The 18,868-nt window shown below is 43.0% G+C and overlaps 3 protein-coding genes, 1 long non-coding RNA gene and 1 other non-coding gene across 6 annotated transcripts; 1 reads left to right on the forward strand and 4 right to left on the reverse strand.

Moving 5' to 3' along the window:
* Window positions 1–319: 319 nt before the first annotated feature.
* Window positions 320–2,442, reverse strand: LOC135351652 (uncharacterized). Its single transcript, XR_010399472.1, has 4 exons — window positions 1,368–2,442; window positions 1,124–1,268; window positions 936–1,076; window positions 320–467 (listed from the first exon to the last, which is right to left on the reverse strand). It is a non-coding gene; the product is annotated as an uncharacterized LOC135351652 (long non-coding RNA).
* Window positions 2,443–3,180: 738 nt separating this feature from the next.
* LOC135351648 (putative defense protein 3) lies at window positions 3,181–4,563 on the reverse strand. Its single transcript, XM_064550712.1, has 5 exons — window positions 4,257–4,563; window positions 3,865–4,129; window positions 3,683–3,747; window positions 3,449–3,499; window positions 3,181–3,345 (listed from the first exon to the last, which is right to left on the reverse strand). The coding sequence occupies exons 1-5, from the start codon at window positions 4,471–4,473 to the stop codon at window positions 3,284–3,286; spliced, it is 660 nt and encodes a 219-aa protein (XP_064406782.1). The 5' UTR covers window positions 4,474–4,563; the 3' UTR covers window positions 3,181–3,283.
* A 731-nt stretch (window positions 4,564–5,294) lies between these two features.
* Window positions 5,295–18,824, reverse strand: LOC135351627 (centrosomal protein of 112 kDa-like). 2 transcript variants are annotated; one of them, XM_064550685.1, is made up of 24 exons: window positions 18,658–18,824; window positions 18,529–18,586; window positions 17,968–18,445; window positions 17,382–17,561; window positions 16,860–16,929; window positions 14,018–14,085; window positions 13,881–13,967; window positions 13,464–13,670; window positions 12,790–12,933; window positions 12,188–12,283; window positions 11,985–12,043; window positions 11,545–11,806; window positions 11,228–11,320; window positions 10,716–10,946; window positions 9,601–9,855; window positions 9,152–9,232; window positions 8,658–8,801; window positions 8,254–8,328; window positions 8,077–8,139; window positions 6,985–7,037; window positions 6,509–6,605; window positions 6,075–6,164; window positions 5,800–5,865; window positions 5,295–5,520 (listed from the first exon to the last, which is right to left on the reverse strand). In XM_064550685.1, exons 1-24 carry the CDS (start codon window positions 18,737–18,739, stop codon window positions 5,383–5,385), a joined length of 3,177 nt encoding a protein of 1,058 aa, XP_064406755.1. In that variant the 5' UTR covers window positions 18,740–18,824; the 3' UTR covers window positions 5,295–5,382. The 2 variants fall into 2 exon arrangements, with proteins under 2 accessions (XP_064406755.1, XP_064406756.1); XM_064550686.1 differs by lacking the exon at window positions 8,077–8,139.
* On the reverse strand, window positions 6,731–6,817 carry Trnastop-uca (transfer RNA opal suppressor (anticodon UCA)). The gene has a single exon. It is a non-coding gene; the product is annotated as a tRNA-Sec (tRNA).
* On the forward strand, window positions 14,200–16,625 carry LOC135351633 (uncharacterized). Its single transcript, XM_064550691.1, has 3 exons — window positions 14,200–14,485; window positions 14,574–15,540; window positions 15,729–16,625. Exons 1-3 carry the CDS (start codon window positions 14,320–14,322, stop codon window positions 16,474–16,476), a joined length of 1,881 nt encoding a protein of 626 aa, XP_064406761.1. The 5' UTR covers window positions 14,200–14,319; the 3' UTR covers window positions 16,477–16,625.
* Window positions 18,825–18,868: the final 44 nt, after the last annotated feature.

Here is an 18,868-nt window from a genome sequence, read left to right on the forward strand (position 1 = left end):
TAGTATCATGGATTAGCCGCCCTCCTAAACTGATGTCACAGCAACTTGATTGCCAGTTTCCAGCTTGTTAATCCCCTTGTTTACTAGCATTAACAAGGGCTTGCCAAGCTTGCCAAGCAGGCATATTCACACAGAATACTACTTGTTTGTGAACTATAGTTACCAGGGAATAGCCAAGTCAACACTCACAAAGTTGGTAATGCCTTGTAAACTAATGGAATAGTTACCAGAGAATAGCCAAGTCCATTCACAAACTTGGTAATGCCTTGTAAACTACTACATTCACAAACTTGGTAATGCCTTGTTAATTAACTATACCTCTTATAATTAGAAACAATACTTTGAATTGATAATTAGCAAGCATGACGTACATCGCACAAAAGATCAATGGGAGAATAAATAAGTGAAATGTTACATGGATTGATAAGAGGTCTAAAGTTCGAATGTTTCTTCAGAATCAGATTGACCTAAAGAAAAGAAAAGCATAATCATAGTAATGCAATGGGTATACATGCATGCTTACATACACAGTCATGCTTACATAATTATGAGAGCACCGGGGGGGGGGGGAGGTGAAGTTTCCAGCAGGATTATTAAGTTACATGCAGGGAATGGTGAAGAGACCAACCCATGTAAGTTGAGATTGAGTTACCCATTGTGTATTAACTGTGTCCCTATAGATACAAGTCACGTCATCAAGCTGAAGTCTTTGGTAGAGGCAATCTGGCAGGCATCGATATACATCTCACCTCTATCGACCATGATTGTTGCTAAATTGGATTAATGGCGGCAAGCTAACGAAACGTTACAGTGTGCAATTTACTGCGTATGCGCAACCGACCGAGGCGTGATTCTCGTTACAGCGTAACAGGTGTTCTAGCTAACTACTCATGAACAGATTGCCTGCCATAAACAATTTCTTTGCATGTACTTACTCATGATAGCCCATTTGGGTGGAACATGACTTGTGGAAGGTTCGCCAAGCTTTCTTGACTTTTTAGCCATTACTGCACCATCATCTTTTTTAATCTTTGTCTCATAACGGCTGTCCAATTCCATCATATACTCATTGAGCTCTATATAGAAAGGTGAAAGTACGGTTATTATTATTGCATGGGCATACTTTGTGATCGCCACTGAAGTTTATGCTCCACTATTACAGATTTGTCTTCCCCATCGTCAGACTCCTCAGTTATGTACAGCATATTCAATTGGCTCCAATATTTACTCTCTGTTGGTTTCACACACATTCCACGATTCTGAAATTTCTAAAAAAGAAAGGCACAAAGGTAATGATAGTCCTCTCACTACATCCACACATCCATCACAGTGGATCTTCAGTGAAACTATTAATTTTATGCACTCACCATGAGGCGTCTTGCCCTGTACCGGCTATTTCTGCTTTTGTTTTCAATAAGCTCCTCACTGTTTTCCTTCTGGTCAACTGCCCACTGCCTTCTAATCTGTTCGTACTTTTTTTTGATCGGTATCTTTTCCTTTACATACAGATATGCTCAATTGATTTCTTAGACGATATTTCCTGAATAAATAAAGAGACAGTTATATACTTATAAATATTAGGCATATACACACATGAATACACATGACGTGATAATAGTACATACATACAACTCTGCCTACAGAGACAGCACCAGTCAGAGTACACACACACACACATACACAACTCTGCCTACAAGACCCAGTGACAGGTCGCCGGTCAGAGTACACACACACACACATACACAACTCTGCCTACAAGACCCAGTGACAGGTCGCCGGTCAGAGTACACACACACACACACAACTCTGCCTACAAGACCCAGTGACAGGTCGCCGGTCAGAGTACACACACACACACACACAATTCTGCCTACAAGACCCAGTGACAGGTCGCCGGTCAGAGTACACACACACACACACAACTCTGCCTACAAGACCCAGTGACAGGTCGCCGGTCAGAGCACACACACACACACACAACTCTGCCTACAAGACCCAGTGACAGGTCGCCGGTCAGAGCACACACACACACACACAACTCTGCCTACAAGACCCAGTGACAGGTCGCCGGTCAGAGCACACACACACACACACAACTCTGCCTACAAGACCCAGTGACAGGTCGCCGGTCAGAGCACACACACACACACACAACTCTGCCTACAAGACCCAGTGACAGGTCGCCGGTCAGAGCACACACACACACACAACTCTGCCTACAAGACCCAGTGACAGGTCGCCGGTCAGAGCACACACACACACACACAACTCTGCCTACAAGACCCAGTGACAGGTCGCCGGTCAGAGCACACACACACACACACAACTCTGCCTACAAGACCCAGTGACAGGTCGCCGGTCAGAGCACACACACACACACACACAACTCTGCCTACAAGACCCAGTGACAGGTCGCCGGTCAGAGCACACACACACATTATAAGCAGAACTATTTACAGTCATCTATCTCCACTTACAGATGATGGAGTTGGGAAATTGAGCACTCGCCTTGCAGACAATTGCTGAGGAGGAGTTGACTTCAACCATGTTTTAACCTGTTGGTTTTATAGTATAATTATGACCCGATTCAGACCGTATTTATTCAATATAAATAATTATGTTGAGAGTAACAAACCTTAGAAACACTATCGACATCCCCTCCACCTCCAGGGTTGATTCTTCTAAATGACGCCTAATATCACCCTCAGTCAACCCTAGTGAGTATCTTCCATTGATCGGCCTCCTCCAAGATATTGTAGTTTCTAGCAAGTGATGTTAGTAGATTTATTATAGTAGTTGTCAGTATAGATTCTTCTGGGGCATAGAGAATCAGTTTTAGTCCACCGTTAATATTTAGCACACTGGGACTGAGCCACGTGCATTTGTGTAGTTGGGCGGAGACAACAGTGGTTAGGCTCCACCCAATCATTGACACTTGTAGTTGTGTGGGCGGGGCCTGCATTTGCAAGCTTGGCAACCTTGGGCAACTAAGTAATCCTGTCCAACGTTTGGCAACTGCACGTTTTCGTGTCGTACTCAAGAATGGACAACCCTACGTACAGATCACTTGAAAACTATTGGTATACTAACCATACTACAATATTGCAAACGTTTGAAAACTACTGTGAACAGTGCTGTGTGTGCGGCTAATTCATGAGACTGCTCTCAAATAATTATGAGTTTCATTGTCATGTGCAAACACATTGAAATTTCCAAAGCACAGTCAATACTGCATGTACACACAATAGCACTTGCACACATAGTTGATTGTAAAACTGTTCAATTAAAAAGACACTTTCAGAGCTGTCAGGATAGCAGTGCTGAGAAGAGCCCACACTCCCAGACCTATAGGTGTGTGTAAAAATGTGTATACAAGTAAATGAGTTTAGACCCAGAGAATCATTGGAATAAAAATAGTGTACATATACAGTCAAACAAGAAGACGTACTTGTAACGGAGCCAGCTCCACCCGTACTAGCTCCAGGGCACGTCAGTGGGACTGTGGGGATGAACACACAATTAAATGTGGAGACAAATATGATATTGCTAATTCAAAAAAACAACATGCGATCGCATATGAATTCCTGTACACACATTACACAATATAGCACTACATGTACAACCGTAATTATATAACAGCTGTCCGACTGCATGCACGAGTGGAGACTAGTATTCTACTTACTCTCTGAAATCAGATCAGTGGTTTCAGCGACCCAGTATGTAGCGAACCGCTGCACCGTCGTAAACCTGTAAGAATAGTGTGTTTCAAATATGTGGCGACATGCATACATCGTATTATACGCCATCACTTTTCAGAAATTTAGTACAATAAAAACAGAGCACAAAACTGTGCACAATTTTTACCAGAATCTGATTGGTCCCGTCATAATAGTAGTGGGAGCACGCCAGGTGAAGGTCACATACGCCAGATCAACCCTCAATGTTGTATTACCAGGTTGAACGTGTGTGACAGCGATCTCAGGTGGCTCGCAGCTGCTCAGACGACTGTTGGGTTGATCAGCGGAGGGATCGAGAAAAGCTCCGACAGGGTTGCCATCCATGTCCCTAGCTTGAATGAGGAAGCCACGGAAGGTGGTGTTAGCACTGGTAGTTCTAGCTCGGAGGGTGACTACAGAGAGAGAGAGAGTGGGGGGTAGTCAAGAGGCAAACATTTAATTTCAAATACGATCAGCGTATTATAATGCTAAAATTCATGCCTTGCAAACAAATCTTAACAAAAAACTTAAAAAACATACTTGTGTAGTATGCTCCAGGTAGGTAGGCCATAGGCATGCCTCCGTACGAGTTCATGAAGGCAGAGATATCAATCTCATAGGGGCCCGGGTTCGATTGAGCCCCCGCTGGATGCCCGGGAGTGAGGTTCACACAAGTAGAGGTTGGGGCCCCTCCAGGGAGAGCATAACTACTTGCAGCACACGCCAGGACAAGTACAAGTATAGAAATAGCTCCCATTTTGCGAAAACACTTTAAGACTGATAGGTTTGTAGAAAGTATGAAGCAGCTGAATGATTGTTCAGAGCAAGCACTTTAATGATGATGAAGTGATTCTACATGGCTGTTTTTATATCCCTGGCCCAGGTCCCAAATACAGTCACAAAACATAGCCAGAAAACAAGCCACCACACATAAAACTTCATATACCTACTGACAACAGAAGGATGTCCAAAAATTAGAATTTGTGGTTTTTCTCATGTAAACATTTGTCGAATAAGACTTATCGTCTAGTATTTTTCAAGGACAAATGGTCACACACTTGGAAGGACTGAGCCAAGTGTGTGACTACTTGCCCTTACAAGTACACGTCTTCTATGACAATTGTTTACATGAGAAAACCACAAATACATGTATAGGATGTACGTGGTATCTTGAGTGGGAGATCAAAACATACATGTACAAATGTACCTAAAATTAGCATTTTGGAATACCAGTATCAATCAGGCGTGCAAGCACTTAATGTCCACTTCACTTAAGTATAAAGGAAATAGATTGATACTTAGCAGGCCGTATAGCGGGTAATTTTCGTTAGTGCAAATTTTCGTATAAATTACCCTTTTAAAATATTCGTACAGCTCAGGATAGTGACTATTGCAGAATTAATTTCATATGATACTCGAAAAAATAACCCGCTATATGTTAAGTTTAATAAAGAGATATACCATTCATTTTAATAGCCTGGCTAGTTCTATCATGAATTAGCAAATACATGTACGGTACACGTACCACACACAATGTTTCCAACTTTCATTGGGACTTCATTTAACAAACCAACCACAGTGTTAACGTCAACAAGTTAATCAAGTTTACAGGGTTTGAAATGAAAAATGAGTGAAAAAGTTGTATTTATCACAAATTAATGAAGCTTTAAAATGGACTAAGTGTTTTTGTGGGTGATAGTTTGTGTGCAGAGTAGCGCTGGTTCAACTCATCTTGCAAGACCCCGGCTCTCTGTTGCAGAATACTGATCTGGGTTCTCAAGCTCTTGATGGTGTCTTCATATTCCTACAGGGGTAGAAATGAAATTACAATAGTGCATCAATTGTAACCGCCGCAAGTAATACATGTAAAGCTCTCTAGCCACAAAATTGTCATTCTGAGAGCATACATACATGTACTAAGGGAATTAATCAAGGATGTGAGCTTTCCCATACCACACACTATAGGAATCACTTGGCAGAGGATGCCACTACCTCCCTAACCTTGACCACACGGAGTCATGCATGGGGCCTCTAATGGCAAACAGTGTGTGACATTCTCTGGCACCTCTCACGCACAACACACCTGTTTCACAGCCAATGGTAACATGCCCCTCAGCTTCTCCTCATAGGAACGCTTCAACTGAGACAGCTGCAGTGTACAAAACGGGTCGTGAAATTCGATACATATTATGTAAGTGTAAAACACGAATAGAAGAAAAGCACTCTAGCATAGCAGAGATTATTCGAGCATGTACATGTACATGTAAGTAGAGTAGGAATGTATCCATCAATTATCAACTGAAAAGCATGCAGATTACAGGCTACACTTGACTTCTCTAGGTAAAGGAGGTGACAAACATTTGAGTTGTGCTCAGCCAGCTGGTGTTTGCTCCTCTCCTGGTGCTGTGACACAGTGAGGTGGGCTGCCTCAGCCTCCTCCGTCAAACTCTGGGAGGGTAGCCAACATAGAGTGCAGTTAAATTAACCGTTATTTTATTATAGTTAAGTTTCTACAAGCAACAAAAGGCAAAAGGAGGAGCTTTGCAACTGCTTGGACATACTACAGAGGAGTCTCAACAAACATGGCTGACGGCTGACAGACAACAGTCAGAAACACATCTAGTGAACATGGGGACCTACTATTATACACATGCAGCAATGACATTCATACATGCAATAATTATTGTGACTGTCACAGTTGGTGACAATGATATCAATGATCATACAGACCACATGCACTGGTTGGTTCCAACTACTAGTGTCTACCACTCCCTGGCTAAACAGGGACTCACCTGTCGAATGGAGTCATGGTGTTGTTTCATGCCGTCCATTTCCTCACCGTTACGGTGCATCAACTCTCTCATGTGATCCTCATGTGAGCTCTGCTGTCTGCAGGGGAAAACAGAATCAAATGCATTTCTCTCCACACATGAATAATGTTTGAGAAAATTGCTAAAAAAACAAAATACGTGTGTATATTTACATATTTGAGAGAAAGGAGAAAGAAAAAAAAACGCTCGAAAGGTGGAATTGAACCACTGTGACGTCAATCACCTACAGGTCTGAAGCCTGCACCCCACACCAGTGAGGGTCATTCAAGCAATGGAATAATACCCAACATTTGCTATTTAAACTACACATGAGCTATACATTAACAAAAAAGATGCACCATCTCAGGTATGAGACAACTTTATTTGCAGTGCATACAATCAGGAGTACATCTCATGATACCTGATAATATAATTCCATTTTAGGAAATTTGACTCACTTTTTCATGTTTTCCTCTAGAAACTGGACCTGCGCTTTCAGTGATGTCATAGTCTGAAGTAGTAAACACAACACAGCATTCAACACACAGACATTAAGTATACAGGCATACACTATAGTTTTATGACTACACCAGAGGAGGTATGACATCAACGAGCCCCACACATTCCCCAGGTCAAAGTTCAATTGCGTGTTACCAGAACTCTTGGCGCCTACTGTTTTTTCGTGCACAGTTTGATCTAAGTTATATTAGCTTAATCAACCATCGTTTCTGCTTCAGAATCTTCAGGAGGGATGCCTGGAGTTGCCATGAGTATCACTTTGTTTAATGTGGTATTGAACATTGACAGGATATATATAATAAGGAATGTGGTGAATCAAACACTTCCTGCAACTCGCAGGTGTCGTACATGTACGTCTTCTGGACTACTACATGTACATTACACGACAGGGAGTGCAATCATATGGTACTAATGCAAGTACAAGATCAACCTACTACAAATATTGTATAGCGCTAAATTTCGTGGGTTAGCAATCCTTATACGAAAATTGTAGAATTATCTGCTATAACGTGCAAAGATTAGAGGCGTGGCTTCCGGTAAGCAGCCATTCCACAAAATTTAAGCGCCTCGAAAATTTCGCGCTATACGGTACATTACAGGACAGGCAGTGCAATCACCTATCTACACAAGTACAAGCACAAGATCACCTACTACAATGTATGTGTACGCCTGTATGTGTACGTGTACATTACAGGCAGTACAACAAGTACAATACAAGCACCCCTTACACACCCACCTTAACTGTCTCTCAGTGAGTACTATACAAGCACCCCCTCCCCCCCACACACCTTGGTTGACTGGCTGTCTCTTAGTGAGTACTATACAAGCACCCCCCTCCCCCCACACACATTGGTTGACTGGCTGTCTCTTAGTGAGTACTATACAAGCACCCCCCTCCCCCCACACACATTGGTTGACTGGCTGTCTCTTAGTGAGTACTATACAAGCACCCCCCTCCCCCCACACACCTTGGTTGACTGGCTGTCTCTTAGTGAGTACTATACAAGCACCCACCTCCCCCACACACACACCTTGGTTGACTGACTGTCTCTTAGTGAGTACTGGTGCTCTACCTGCCGATGCTGGTGGTCGTGCTACAAAGTAGATAAAGAACAGCTTGAGAACAGTGGTGCAAGGTACAATGTAGGCCCACAACAGACTACACTGGTGGAACAATGTACAAGATGGGTACTGTGGGATAGCCTTACTTTTTCAGTCAGGGATTTTATCTCTCGTTTATGCTCCTCCCTGACTCTTGCAAGTTGTGTTTTGAGCTTGCCAATCTGGGGAAGCAAGAGTAAACATCGGACTACAGTGTACATGTATAGTGGCATGAATACATACACATTAATCAAAGGATATACACTTACTCAAGCAATTAACATACACTTAGTGTAAAGCCTTTAATGGTGCTTGACAATTAAACTTCAAGCACTGTATAATCATACCACAGGTCATACATGTACATGTACATGTAACCAACACAACGGTTCAATATGAAACCTAACAGATTAGGAAAAAAGTTGTGAAAACGGTTGGGGGTTCGAAAGCTAGCTTTATAGTGACAGCTAGTCTAGAGTGGCCAATTAAAAAAAGCACCACTCTCACTCACAGCTGCCTCGTGTATCCTAACAGTTGCTGCCACCTCTTCTCTCTTTTGTCTCTCTAACTCCAGAATCTCCCCGCCGTGTCGTCTAGCCATTATCTCCACCTGTTCCCTCAGCCCTCGTACGTCACCCTCCAGGGAGGAGACCACCTGCAAAGGGGGAGGACAGTGAGAAATGAGTTTAGATTACACGTGTTTGTTGTTGTGGCCCCAAGTGTAACCATATCACCATATCAACTACACAGCCAGTTTCAATATACATATAGTGTATATGACAATGTGTACATACACAGTTAAGAATTCACACAAACATTCAGAGGAACCGAAGGCTTAGCATTGTACACAGTACATGCATGTACAATGCAAAGTTAAAAATCCACACAAAAAATTGGTGTTTTCAGAGGAAAGCTTAGCACTATACATGTATGATCACGAGTTCATACAGAACTACATGTAGTACGAGAGAAATACAACGGTTTCAGTACAACTCTTGATCATACCTTTCTGTAGTGACCTTCTTTAGCTGCTGCCTGAGCCTCCAGTTGAGTCAACTCACTGCTCAGGCCAGCAACCATCTCTTCCTGCAAAGAGGGGCAATATTGTATACACTACATGTACCTAAAGGGGTCAATAAATTGTACCTAAAGGGGTCAATGTTGTGTAAACTACCCTTACAGGTACGCGTCCCTATTATGGTAGAAAGTGTAGGTTGGACAACACATGTGCAGCACATGCATTGTCAAGTTAAGGACTTTGGTTACATGTATTATCACAAACACGCGCAATGTGCATTACAGCTTAATTCGTACTGGGAACATAATACATGATTGTACATATAAGTATATATGGCATTGAGGGTAATTTTAAAAGGGCCTATGCGCATAAACAACGTTGTACTGACATTGTACTGACATAATAATGCTACATGTATATGGTTGTGTGTGCATACCTTATTCGTCACCAACTCCTCTCTCTGCCCTTCCATTGTCGCCTTGTGACTAGTCACCAACTCCTCCACTGTCTGTCTGTGTCTCAGTTCCATCTCTCCCCTCTCCCCCTCAGCCCTTGCTCTGTCTTCCTTCCTCTTCAATGAGAACTGCTCCCTCTCTGAGGCCCTCTCTACTCGACAGGTAGTGAGTTCTTTCTCGAGGGAGGAAAGCTCGCCTTTCATCTGGTCAAACATGCCACTGGTCTGCTGCTCAACCTAGTGAAGTGTGTGTGTGTGGGGGGGGGGGCGGAGGGTTGGGGAGATAAAAGTACTATACACAGTACAAGTGATGTACATGTAGACATCATGAAGCATGAAACAGCACAGGTAGGGATAGGGCCGCACACAAAAAGAAAACAAATTGGATAAAGGCACATGTACCCCTCTCCCAGCATTACCATACACACTAGAGCACTGAAATGCTAACCCTCGGCTGTTGACATGAATAACATCTATAAAAACCAGAAGAGTAGAAGTAGTACATGTACACTGTACGTATACATGTACATGCATGAGCATGGAAGCTGGCTAGGCATGAGCAATAAAAGTGAAAGTACACTAGAGGCATGCTGAGGACGGTGTTCTAGTGCATGAAGTATGTACTGTGGACTAGGATCACACGAAAGTCAGTCAGCAAAGAAACCTGGAGCCTTAGAAATATGGCTCCTGGTACGTTCCGGTAAAATAAAAAGAAGCAAACCACAATCATAATTCTAGCTTTCTACCTTAATGACCCTTTTCCATTGTTCCTGGTACAGAATCCATTCAGCTGTACATACATACCTCGAATAAAGGCCATGTAGTTATTAGCTAGCCATGCAGCCAACATGCAAGTTCAAGCTTCTTAGCTTTTGCTCGCCAACAAAGCTTCCATCAAAATCTGTCACTAATAACTTGTTGTGTGAAAGGTATGTACACGTAGCGCTATGGCATCCAGGTGAGTAGACTCAGAAATTACAAATCAAACGACTACTATAACCCGTGGCTGCCCACATGCCTCGGGTATTGATGGAAACCTGTATACTAATTATGCCCTCCTCAATAGAATTCTGAACACACCATACACCTGGCCTCACCTCAGCCTTGAAATCATCGATTGCCTGCTCTGCCTGTTTTGATTGAGCTTCCATCTTAGCCCTCAGTGTCTCCAGTTGCTCATCACGACCTCTAAGCTCCTCCTCCAGGCAGGATAGTCTCTCTTTGGACCGCATCTCTCTCTCACTGGCCTCTCTCTTGAGCTCTATCACTCTCTTATCATGTTCGAGATCTCTCTGTCTCACGGCTCGCTGGCACTCGGCTTCAAGCTCCTGTGTGTGTGTGTGTGTGTGTGTGTGTTGTGTGTGTGTGTGTTGTGTGTGTGTGTGTGTGTGTGTGTGTGTGTGTGTGTGTGTGTGTGTGTGTGTGTGTGGGGGGGGGGGGGGTCAATGATTACCAAGAGCTTAATTGCAATGTACATACGTACATGTACACTTTCAAAGTAATGTAAATGCTTGAGATGTACGTAGCAAATAAACTTATAACTGTAATGACTTCTACCTGATGTCCTTCACATGCATGCATAGACTGTAGAATAGGGTACATAACTCACAGATAGTCCAAGAGCTTGCTCTTCTTTGGCCTTGCCCATCTCCCTCTCCATCTCACTGACCTGACCCTTCAACTCAGCAATGGACTCATACATCTACAGTAGGCACATGTACAATGAATCAACAAAGGCTGAGTGTACCTGATATAATTATGCATACAAGTATAATGTATGTACATGAAGAAATAGTCAGTGACGCACTACAAAACACACATGTAGCGCACACAATTCACAGGATATAGACACAAATCTCAGTCAAAAGGTACCTCCATTCTTTCCTAAGGCTCCGACTATGTGTCAGTGTACTCCCTTCCCCTCACCTTTGATTCCTGTATAGTGTACTCGTGTTGCATGGCCGCCACACTCTCCTCAGTGGATGTCCTCAGCTCCCTCAGCTGGCACTCTTTCTCCTCTCTCAGTGAGGCCATTTGTTGATCTCTCTCCTCACTCAGTGAGGCTATCTGTTGGTCTCTGTTCTCTCCCAGTGAGGCTATCTGCTGGTCTCTCTCCTCTCTCAGTGAGGCTATCTGTTGGTCTCTTTCCGACCTCACAGAGAGTAACTCAACCTCCACAGCCTCAACTCTGATAAATAACAGTTGGCAAACACATTGTAGTGGGACCATTCCAACTACAGTACATGTAATGCATTAAATTCCCCTACACATAATCATTGCAGACCTAACCTTTTGTAATTACATGTACGTTTTTGAATAAATTATTCATGCTGAAGTCTATGGTACATGCATGTACGCATACTTACCTGTCCTGAGCTGTTTTCAACTCAGCTTGAAGTGAAGAGCACTTCTCATCTAACTTTTCCTGCAAACATGGAGCACACTTAAAAAAATATCTGTATGTACGTGTGCATGTATGTAAGGTAAGAAAAGGTACATTGTATATCAAAGAGCCATAACATTTTGAAATTGGACAATCCAAGTTATTGGCAGTCTGTTGGACATGTACCTTGTCATGATGCAGTTCAGAGTGAGCTTGTTTCAGATTATCTGACCCTCTGCTACGTTCCTTGAGCTTTGTCTTCAGTGCTGAGATCAGCTCAGCCTGAAATAGAAAGTGTGTACACGTACGTACCAGAGAAACTATAGTAATTATAAGCAGCAAATACTACATGTGTACATGTGTGAAACCTGTGTCGTATAATAATTGTATCACACCCGATCAAAAAATGTTGCGAGGGAGTCAGAGAGAAGATTAGTGTGATCGTTCCAGACTAACCAGCCATGGTGAGAACACCACGTGCGTTCAGTTTGTCTAGTCACGTGACACGCGTCTCATCACTCTCCCTCCACATAAATACAATACACGAACAATAATTATAGCTAGCCACCTATGGAATCGAACTATGGAATCGAACTCACGGACATAATCAAGCCAGTTGCAGCCAATACCTACTACACACTGTACCGTGTGGTACTACAGGTACCAAATCTGATGGTACACATGTACTTAATAGAGCAAATCCAAGGCAAGCACACTGTAAAAACTGCAGGCACTACTCATACACGTACTACATGTGATTGCTACATGTAGTTACTTAATTAACTCACATCAGCTCTTCTCTGTGTTGTATGGTCGTCTTTGATGGAGGCCATTCTATTGGTCATCTCTGCCACTAATCTCTGGTGAGCCTTGCCGTAGTGTTGCTCCAGCTCTAGCTTGCTGGTCTCAAACTCTGACACAACTGCATGGAGCTGAAGGGAAGGTAGGAGGGTACAGTAGGTAGGGTAACACACTGACCAGGACAAAGGGGTATAACTATTGAATCTACAACTGTATGATCGTACACATACACGTGCATGTGGAGTGAGAGTGATACACAGACGTACATGTACACTACACATGCAAGCCAATACGGAGGAATTAATTACGGAGGCTCACAACTTAAGAATTGATACATTCGATTAGAGGGGAGCAAGAGATAATAATTATAATAAACACAACCACCATACCAATGGTTACAGTGCAATCAATTTACACCAAGTATTAATTATAGGTTTGCGCATGTGCAAGCGAAGTATACGATAGTGTGTTTGTGTGTGTCTGTCTAGGCTGCTCACTGATAAATGAAGTGCAAGTAAGAGCTTCTATTTTGCTTACTTCGAAGGCCATTGCAGTCTCCACAGACTCGTGTGTAGCGATTCCCATGCAGTATAAATGTTGCATGCAAACGTTCAAGTGCCTCTATCGAGGTGCTTTCTTTACATTAGTAGTACAAACTCACCTTTTCCTCAAATTGTGCTTCCAGCTTCTGCCTGTACTGACGAGAGTCTGCCAGCGACTGACTTCCCTCCTCCCTCAGAGCCTTGTTCTCTTTGAGAGACTGAGACAGCTTCAACTCCACCCGTCTCACCTGGGCAGCCATCTGGCTTCCCTTGAGACGACACTCAGTACGAAGGTTCTCTAGCTCATTGTTCTTACGGTCAAATATCTGCACATGCAGTTATGATGCACATTCAGTTATGTAACGGATGAGATAAATAATATCAGAGGGCCCCCATACAAAATACTTTCTACTCTGCAATAAAGGCAAGTAAAATTTGAGGTATGGCTGGGATTCGAACCTAAAACGTTTTGGGCGAACTTGTACATGCAAAATGTATTTGTGGTGACAAAATACTACAATGGTACAATAGTTAACCTGTTTCAACGATTCCTCGTGGCTTCTTTGTATTTTCAGTTTCTCTTCTTCAAATTGATTCTCTGCAGCCTTTACTTTCAGCTCAATCTGGAGTAAAACATGGATAAACTGACAGTAAATTTACTTTCTTCCCTTACCTCTCTGCTTTGAAGGATTTCTTTGGTGATATCATACTTTCTTGGGGAGACAGCAACTGGAAAAGAACCTGCAGGAATTACCATGTGCTACTGCAGTCTCGTGAGCCGTATTACAATCAGCCCGCGAGACTAGTGCTACTGAGACTTTACTCTAATAAAGCGAATAATTATGACAACATGTATTTTTCAGATCATTACGGTATCTTCACACAGCAGCCATTTTTGTTTGGCCGTTTGAAGCTTCTTTTTCAACACACAGGTGTCTAACAGCTTTATTTCAACTCTGAGTAGCTAGCTAGGAGATGGAGACCACACAGGACCCTGCAGCGCGTGTTTGGTTGCCTCCAGACCCAAAGACCCAGCCCAGAATCACGGATTTCTTCCATAGTAGCCCAGAGAAGGGGGGCACCTCAGAGCAGCTGCAAGATGGGCTGCAAGATGAAGCTGGAACAACTACAAGCTCTGCGGGTAAGTAATATTTAGCTAGCTAGACTGAGCTAGCTACCAGCCAAAAACGTTGCATGCAAATGACTGACATGACCTCTCAACATTGCAGATAAAACACAGCCAAACGCAACAAATCCTTCACCCAAAAAGAGCGTCAAAGAACCGAAAAAGACAAATACTTCAACACCTAAAAAAAGAGGTCGAGCAAAAAAGGCTACGAATATGGGGGATGGCGAAATCCCAATAGTGGAACAGGTTCCAGTTGGAGACATATTTTTGGGTGAGGAGATGATAGTCCAGACATCGCTCAACCCAGTAGAAAAGCCGTTTGTGGAAACTCCACCTAGCAAGAAACGTAGACGGTCATTCACTGTACAACAAAAACGAGAGGTGATCGAATATGCAAAAAAACACAGTCTCTACAAAGCATCAATCGAATACAAACTTAGCTGTGGTACGATTGGTCCATGGATGAAGAAAGATTTCTCTGAAATGGAAAGCATGAGTTTGCGAGCACATGGATCGGGGAGAAAGCTTTCGTACCCTCAACGATTTGAGCCTACAATAACCCAGTGGATTCTCGAGCAAAGAGATATTCGACCTAGCATCACCACTCAAGAAATAATCGATTACGCTTGTTCTCTCATCAAAGCAGAGTGTCCTAATTTCAGAGGCACCCGAGGCTGGTTTCAAAAATTCCTAGTTCGAAACAACATCTTGAATCCAGACAGTGAGCCACTTTCAAAGACACTTCCTCCTCCTTTAGAGGAAAAAATCACCAACTTTCTCGAGACTCTCAAGAAAACACGAGCTGAATACGATTATCCATCGGAGCTCATAGCGAACATGGATGAAGTGATTGTCAATATTGACATGGCTAGCAACAGAAAGACTGATAGAAGCAAGACAATGGTGTTCCCCACGTACACAGTTGGGGGAGAGACACAAAGCTACACACTCGGAGCTGAGAAACAGCACATCACAGTGGTCCTGACTGCCTTAGCCAACGGGACACTCCTCCCACCAATGATCATCTTCAAGGGTGTCAAAACTCCCAAACACATTAGTATGCCGAGGTATGTTAATACACGATACAATACACTATTAGCTAGCGTAATACACAAACTAGTAGTACATGTAAACACACAGCAAGACTTTATTGCGCATTATAATTATATGTACTGTATGTGCTGTATTTCAAACTCACGTACACATGTATGTATATACAGAATACTTTAAAACTGTTAATTCTTTTTTTATACAGTGATTGGCTTGTGTGTGTCCAGGACAGTGGGTACCTTGACTCTAGTCTAATGGACCTTTGGACCAGGGAGATTTGGCTAAAGCACACCCAGTCTCAAAAAGCTCTCCTAGTGATGGATTGCTGCCACCCACATGTGACAGAGGACTACACGACTACTCTATCTCAAAACAACACCACCGTGCACCAAGTCCCAGCCGGTTGTTCGACTAAGCTACAGCCTGTGTCTGTTACACTTGCCACTCCCTTTAAAGACCTATGCAAAACCTTGTGTGCAATCTACTATCAAGCAAAGCTAAGCTCTCTACAAAACCCAGGTGACAGGCTAAGATCTGCTTCTAAAGAGGATATCTGCCCTTGGCTAGTTTCTGCCTATACACATGTGACTAAGATGCAATCAGAAGTTGCCATGTCTTTCCTAACTACTGGCCTAACTCTAGCTATTGATGGCTCGGAAAATGGCTTGTATCGAATTGACAACAAGGTAGAGGCTAAACCTATTCAAGACCAACCTATTGAAGAGAAAGTCGAGCAAGAAGATGTTCAAGAAGATGTTCAAGAAGAAGCTGTAGTGACCGAGATAGTGACCGACCTAGCACAAGCACAAGGAGATCCAGTAGTGGCTCTTACAGAGCTCGATAATTCCCTAAGTTCACTCAAGACTCTCTATAGCTACATGCTACAAATGCAAAACAAGGCTCTCTCTGAAAGTGACATGCAGATACTAGAAGAACAGCTACAAACACAATAACCTGTTGTGTACATACATGTTCAGACACATGACCCTACGTATAATTATGTATTATAATTATAATTATAGCTTCATAATAATTATTATTATAACCCTAACATTCAGTTTTTTTCATGCCATACTTTGAGGTGCATTTTCGTGAGGTGCAACATCGAGGGCAGAGAAGACACGAAAATTAAAATTTGGGAAAAGATATTTCACATTGGTGGGTGTGGTTTCCTGGTATTGAACCGCGAATATTAGAACCCACGAAAATAATTTCTGCCGAGGGCTCACGCATGGAGCCAAACAGCGAAAATTTCCCACTATACAGAAACACATGCACATGTACATGTATGTATACGTACAGTACTTACTATTTAGCATCTTGATTTCTGACTTACTAGTGAAAGCTTTCTTGGGTGAATATGAACCTGAGCTTGAGACCATGAATGAGTGTTTCTTCTCCGACCCCTGTGCACAAAGAGTTATAATTATGTATATACTCTACAGGCCCACTAATGTGGTCCTGTAAACAGGCATTGGGTACTAGGCACACAGAGTACAGGCCCACTAGTGTGGTCCTATACACAATCATTGTGACTAGGCACACAGAGTACAGGCCCACTAGTGTGGTCCTATACACAATTATTGTGACTAGGCACACAGAGTACAGGCCCACTGGTGTGGTCCTATAAACAGGCATTTTGTACTAGGCACACTGAGTGCAGGCCCACACTAGTGGGTGGTCCTACAAGCATTGTTACTAGGCACACAGAGTACAGGCCCACTAGTGTGGTCCTATAAACAGGCATTGGGTACAGTACTAGACCACAGAGTACAGGCCCAGTATTATGATTCCTATAGCAGGCATGGCTACTGCACAGGTATACAGACACACCATATCTATCATACAGACGGCCCACCTTAGGTGACTTTGTCCAATGCTCTGACCGTCCCAAGAGTAGTTCACTCACATCAGAGAGTTGACTGTCATCACTGCCCAAGATCTCATCACTCAGACTCAGGGAAGGGCTGGAGGACAACAGCTCGTCGAGTTGTGTATACGCTTTGAGCGAAGGTGACCTTGACTCATAGCGTGATGCCTACAGAGGAAAAATGGAGATATCACAGCAGACAATAAATACCACAGTACGCTTACTTTCATCAAGGACTAACTTCATTATACATGCGTGTACGTATGATTTGATTGAACTAGAATGGACTAACTGAACTAAAGTTATGGCCGTCAAAGATGTTCGCTGGGTTCTGCTGGATCCTTTACATTGGACGCTTACGTGAGTGTCCAGGGTTGAGCTCCGCCCAACTAGGTAATACCAGTAATCATACCCTACCTACAATTAAATGGACGCAGAGGACTACGAAGATTAACCAACCACACATTTGTGAGCACAAATCAAGGTCTAAAGTGTACATGATTGCACAAATTAAATCTGGAGTTTATAGCGTTTATCGTTTATGCAGGCACTTGTAGAGTGTATGTGCACTTACTTGAGGATTAGGTCTCTGTAGTGATGTAGATGGTCCAGCATCAAGGCTCCACAGCCCCTCCTCACTGGTATGCACTCGGCCTTCCCCGGCCCCGTAACTGATACCACTATCAGGAAGATTGGTTTGAATCAGATACAACGGAGAGGTACATGTAGGAGTAGCTTTAGGGATTTGCTCAAATCTACGATGCTCTTGTGTCGTGTGATGATGTCGAGCCCCTTTATGTTCACTAGCACGTCTCTTAGCTTTATCTCGACTCGAATCAGATGTAGTTTTCTCCACTTCTCGTTGAGTGTTAGTCGATTGAAATGAACCAATCGGTTGCTGTTGCTGTGTTGATGCACCAGTCCTTGTGATGGGTTTAAATGTGCCCAGTCGAGGCAGCAACCCCTGAGGGGGGTCAATAGTGAATGGTGGCTCTAGTTTACTCGACTTCAGGACTTGGAGTAACAACTTGGCATACTCGTTGCGCTCAGCTCTGTGATAGATGGATGGATACAGAATGGATATTAATGATGTACATGCACGATACCAGGAGTACTCCTGGCGATACACACTTACTTTTCAATTTTTACTGCAAGTAGCTTCTTAATCCAAGAAGTTACTTTACTTCTCTCCTCTGTATGAGACGTAAATAAGATAATCAGTGCTTGTAGTTTTATACATTAGAATAATTATGATCAAATTCACCTGATTTTTGTGGCAATTTCTTTGCATGAGGCTTCATTCTCGAGATGATTTGCTTGAACTCATCATCTAAGACCTCTCCCATTATTTATTCTGCTTGCAATGAGCTTTGTAGGAGCAATCTTTCCTTGTCACAATAAATTACATGGTGAGAAAAGTTTGAAATTACCGCTCGTGCTTTTAATTAGAATGTTATGGTAACGTTTGTTTATCG

Source organism: Halichondria panicea, chromosome 17 (assembly GCF_963675165.1).
Source record: "Halichondria panicea chromosome 17, odHalPani1.1, whole genome shotgun sequence".
Lineage (NCBI taxonomy): Eukaryota > Metazoa > Porifera > Demospongiae > Suberitida > Halichondriidae > Halichondria > Halichondria panicea.

Coding starts and splice junctions, on each gene's coding strand:
- LOC135351633 (XM_064550691.1), top strand. CDS start 14,320: ATGGAGACCACACAGGACCCTGCAGCGCGTGTTTGGTTGCCTCCAGAC. Junction 14,486..14,573: donor AACAACTACAAGCTCTGCGG/GTAAGTAATATT, acceptor TCAACATTGCAG/ATAAAACACAGCCAAACGCA. Junction 15,541..15,728: donor AAACACATTAGTATGCCGAG/GTATGTTAATAC, acceptor TTTTTTATACAG/TGATTGGCTTGTGTGTGTCC.
- LOC135351648 (XM_064550712.1), bottom strand. CDS start 4,473: ATGGGAGCTATTTCTATACTTGTACTTGTCCTGGCGTGTGCTGCAAGT. Junction 3,748..3,864: donor ACGGGACCAATCAGATTCTG/GTAAAAATTGTG, acceptor CTATTCTTACAG/GTTTACGACGGTGCAGCGGT. Junction 3,346..3,448: donor TGGAGCTGGCTCCGTTACAA/GTACGTCTTCTT, acceptor ACACACCTATAG/GTCTGGGAGTGTGGGCTCTT.
- LOC135351627 (XM_064550685.1), bottom strand. CDS start 18,739: ATGGGAGAGGTCTTAGATGATGAGTTCAAGCAAATCATCTCGAGAATG. Junction 18,446..18,528: donor CTTGCAGTAAAAATTGAAAA/GTAAGTGTGTAT, acceptor CATCTATCACAG/AGCTGAGCGCAACGAGTATG. Junction 12,284..12,789: donor CAACACAGAGAAGAGCTGAT/GTGAGTTAATTA, acceptor TTTCTATTTCAG/GCTGAGCTGATCTCAGCACT.